General features: G+C 30.6%; 1 protein-coding gene across 1 annotated transcript; it reads left to right on the top strand.

Moving 5' to 3' along the window:
- The first annotated feature begins 925 nt into the window (after window positions 1-925).
- On the top strand, window positions 926-3,944 carry LOC111908087 (gamma-glutamylcyclotransferase 2-1). Its single transcript, XM_023903925.2, has 9 exons — window positions 926-1,144; window positions 2,098-2,230; window positions 2,326-2,402; window positions 2,486-2,542; window positions 2,676-2,732; window positions 2,843-2,883; window positions 3,017-3,088; window positions 3,156-3,235; window positions 3,483-3,944. Exons 2-9 carry the CDS (start codon window positions 2,122-2,124, stop codon window positions 3,659-3,661), a joined length of 672 nt encoding a protein of 223 aa, XP_023759693.1. The 5' UTR covers window positions 926-1,144; window positions 2,098-2,121; the 3' UTR covers window positions 3,662-3,944.
- The last annotated feature ends 545 nt before the right edge of the window (window positions 3,945-4,489 follow it).

The raw sequence follows: 4,489 nt of genomic DNA, 5'->3' as shown, positions 1-4,489 counted from the left end.
TCATATTTAATATATTTTAAATTTATAGATAATAAAGTAAAATATAAAATCAGTACCTTAACCCTATTCATTTCGATGCATATTCAAATATATATATATATATATATATATATATATATATATATATATATATATATATATATATATATATATATTTCTTCACATATCACATCATACGTTGACAAAATCTAAGGCTTAAATATGAGAGAATAGTAATGTACTTGTTATAAAATCCTAATTTTATTTTTTGAATAAAAAATATTATTTATAGAAAAACGTACACGATTATAAAAAGTCATACAAACAAAAAACAAATTTTAAATTGACAAATGTTTCAAAATATATTGTTATAAAGTAAATTCTTTTTAAAAATGCAATGATATAACTGTATCAAAAACTAGAAATATAATGGTTTAATTAAAAAATAAAAAATAAAAACTATGAAAATATATTGTTATTAATGTTAAATTTAGTGATAAATGATTCAAAATATATTAATTTAAAAATAAATTCTTTTAAAAACGCAATACTATAATTGTATAAAAAGTTATATATATATATATATATATATATATATATATATATATATATATATATATATATATATATATATATATATATATATATAATAGTTTAATTCAAAAAGTTAAAAATAAAAAGTTATTATTAATGTTGAATTTAGTCGGATAAATGGTCAGATACAACATATAGGAAAGAGGTTGAAAGAAAGATACAATATCTTGAAAAAAACTTAAATAGTAAATTGAAAAAAAAAAAAAAAAAAAAAAAAAAAACATAACAAATGCATGTTTCTTCAAAATCATGATACATGGCACATACATACATGCATCATCTATCAGTTTCACCATATTCATGAATGGCATATTGTAAATACTTCTATAAATAGTCCTCTTTCTTACATCCATTCACCTCACCAACCGGCGTAAACCCAGAAGGAGGTGTCATCCTCTTTCATCCTTGCCGGAACTGAGAGAATATCTCTCTCAAAACCCTAATCTTGTTCTCGCTTTCTCTCTCTCCTTTTTTTCTTCTCCAAGTCTTCTGACGATCCTTCTCATTGGTTTGAATCTCAAGTTCGTCAGATTTGTTGCAGTCGCACATTACACTTCGCTCTTCGATTTATGTAAGCAATCGATCAATCAATCGTGTTCTTTTTATCCTTCAATGTTGATTATATGTTAGTATGCTATCGGACTAGCCTTAACATCGATTTTTTGTTGGATGTTTATGTATTTTTATCGATGATGACAAAATAATTGTCGGTAGGAGGAATTAGAATAGATTTGTTAGATCTGGTTAATACTTCAGCTATTTTGGATTCTATATAACATTATTGAAGTCGATGATGATAGTCCTAGGCATATGTGTGATTTTTTTGAATGGAAACTTATGAATATAACGGATTTAGTAAATTCTACTATAAGTAGAAATTATTCTAATTCTAATGGGGCTTGTTTTCGGATAAACCCTAATCAGACTAAAACTCCGATGTTCTTCGATTAATTCGAAGTAGATTTTACTCATATGACTTTTTCTGTTTTCTGTAGCATTAAATTTATGTTCATATGTGTTTATTGAAAAGAAGAGATGCAATTTTTTCTATTATTAAATTCTTGCTAGATGTTAACACAATCTATATCAATCATCTGTATGGAAAGTATCTGTTTGACATTAAGATAAAGTCAAATGTAAACTTATGAAGAAAAGTTCAATGATTTTATTAATATTTTAACAAGCTGATTCATAATTTCATACCAACCATGACGTTAGAAAGTGGCACGCATTAACTTTCAAAAGCCAAACCAATATTTTAAATTAAATGGGTAGACTTGGTCCACTAAGATGTTGCACCTGTGGCCAGAAGTAACTCCTTTCATATGGATATGTTCATTACAAAAATGAAACATGACTTATTTGATAAATGGGTGTATTTAAGGAGATAACAACTGGGCCTTAACTCTTAATCTTATGCCCCATTTACATTCTTGATTTGTTGAATTTGTTCTGAAGTTATAATGGTTTGTAATTTAAAGACCCCTCTTTTGATCATCTTGCTAATGTTTCAACTATCAACAGCTTGTTATTTGTGAGGAGTTCATCATGGTTTTCTGGGTGTTTGGCTATGGTTCATTGGTATGGAACCCTGGGTTTGATTATGATGATAAAATGATAGGGTACATCAAGAATTACAGGCGTGTGTTTGATCTAGGTATGCAGACTTTCTCCTAACACTTTCATGTTTTCATATTTGTACATTTCTATCTTAATCTGGTTATTAATCAAGATCATGTTATTATGCCACAGCATGCATTGATCATAGAGGTACACCTGAGGACCCTGCAAGAACATGCACACTTGAATATAAGGAAGGAGCTGTCTGTGTAAGTAACACCAAATTTCAACTTTTCCACCATTTTCAGCTGATTTTCAACAACTGAATGCTAATTCTTAATCTCTCTTTCAGTGGGGCGCTGTGTATTGTGTAAAAGGAGGTGAGGAGAAAGAAAGATTAGCAATGGCGGTATGTTTTTTTATTCCATTACACGTTTTACATTTTGGAAACAAAATAAAAAAAAAGTTATTTTTTTTATCTTTTTTTAAAGACACATGTCATATCAGAAGAACTTATAGAACATGGTTCTTATTTCTTTCAGTATTTAGAGAACAGAGAATGCGAATATGATCAGAAGACCACTGTAGAGTTTTTCAAGGTGAAATATACTTCTGAGATACATATATTCATTTTTCAATTATATAACAGATTATTTTGTTTTACAAAACACAAAATTAAAAGCAGACATTTTGTTATCTCTTGATTCAGGAAGGAGAGACTAGTGAGGCTACTTTATCAGGAGTAATTGTGTAAGCCATTTTATCTTGACATTTGAATAAACTTAAATTTTCAAGAAAGAAGACTTATCATTTTTACAAATTTGCCCTCATATATTTTTCTCTTCCATTTAACTAACAGATACTGTATTTTACTTGTTAACAGTTTCACATCAACTCCAGACAAGGAATCGAATAAGTATTACCTTGGGCCTGCACCATTGGAGGATATGGCCAAGTAATTTACTTATCATACTTTATATTGAGGGTATTTTAGTCTTTTTCTTATTAGTGTAAATTTTCAGACAAATTGCGACTGCTACTGGCCCATGTGGGAACAACAGAGACTACATTTTCTTGCTGGAGAAAGCTATGTTTGATATTGGTATGCTAATCTTCCCCTCGTCTTTTTATTATTTTTGGCCCACAAGGGTACCCTTTATTTATTTGTGAAATTACTTAATTACCCTTTGTCAGCTTTTGTTTTTGTCCCACATTAAGATTCTAGCTTATCATTCTTGATGAGAGTATCTTTAGACAAAACAAAAAAAACACTCCTTCACTATTAAGTATCACCAACACCATCAAGCATATCTAACTTGATCATATTATTATGATTTGTATATAATTAGGTCATGAAGATGATATGGTGATAGAATTGGCGAATGAAGTGAGAAAAGTACTTGGAAACACGGGTTTAGGAATAATACCAAAAGAGAGCAGCAGCAATAGATTAACAGGACCTTCTCATAAACCCAAGTCACCTCATAAATTGCTTCATCTTCCTGAAGCAATCGCCATGGACACTTGAACTTAAGATTACAGGAGAGAAGACACAAGACGCAAGACCACAGACAGATATAAAACATAACTTCAATCACTTAACTCCCACTGAATCGAATCGGCTGGCCAATAACACATCAACAACCTCGTTTACTTCTCCTTTTCTTTATTCTGTTAACCGAGCCTTTTCAAGTTCATCATCACATGACATCATGGGCTCATTACGTTACTTTTTTATAGAGTTGGATGAATTGTGTGTTTCAAAGTATAAAGTTTTAACGCTACTTTAATGCAAACTTCCTTCATATTTACATGTTTGACCATGGACCATATATGCTCTGACCTGGACCATTATGGACCACCTTAATGCCATGGTGGTCACATACCACTAGCTGGCTCCAAGATGTTTGGGACCGCTTTGTTTTGATATTATGGAATTTTGGAATCAAGAACCCCAACTCTACTACTTATCTACTTGTCTTGGTTGGTCCTTGATCGGATCAGATGACTATCATTCTCAAATTATAACCACAGATATTGAATTCATACTGGAATCAATACTATCGATGTTGTGATAGTTGATCATGTATGATTCCTAATCAATAAATTTGTAATTATGGATTGAAATCATACTAAAATGCTCTACATTTTTATGTAAAGGAGTGTAGGGTCTGAAAGCTTCATCTTGGTGGTTGGGGACTTGGGGCCAAAAGGGTGCAACATCTTTGCGTCCCACATTAATGAGCTTTCCGGCATTTTTGACTAAGTTCAAGTGTTTAAGTCCCGACCTAGACTGTTTTTTAGATTGATTGTAGGTCGGTTATAGAGTTGTATGAAGACTTTGATTAGGGGTTTC

The sequence above is a fragment of the Lactuca sativa genome, chromosome 5 (genome assembly GCF_002870075.4).
Source record: "Lactuca sativa cultivar Salinas chromosome 5, Lsat_Salinas_v11, whole genome shotgun sequence".
Taxonomy (NCBI): domain Eukaryota; kingdom Viridiplantae; phylum Streptophyta; class Magnoliopsida; order Asterales; family Asteraceae; genus Lactuca; species Lactuca sativa.
The sequence above is the reverse complement of the archived record's forward strand: the minus strand, read 5'-3'. Positions and strand labels throughout refer to the sequence as shown.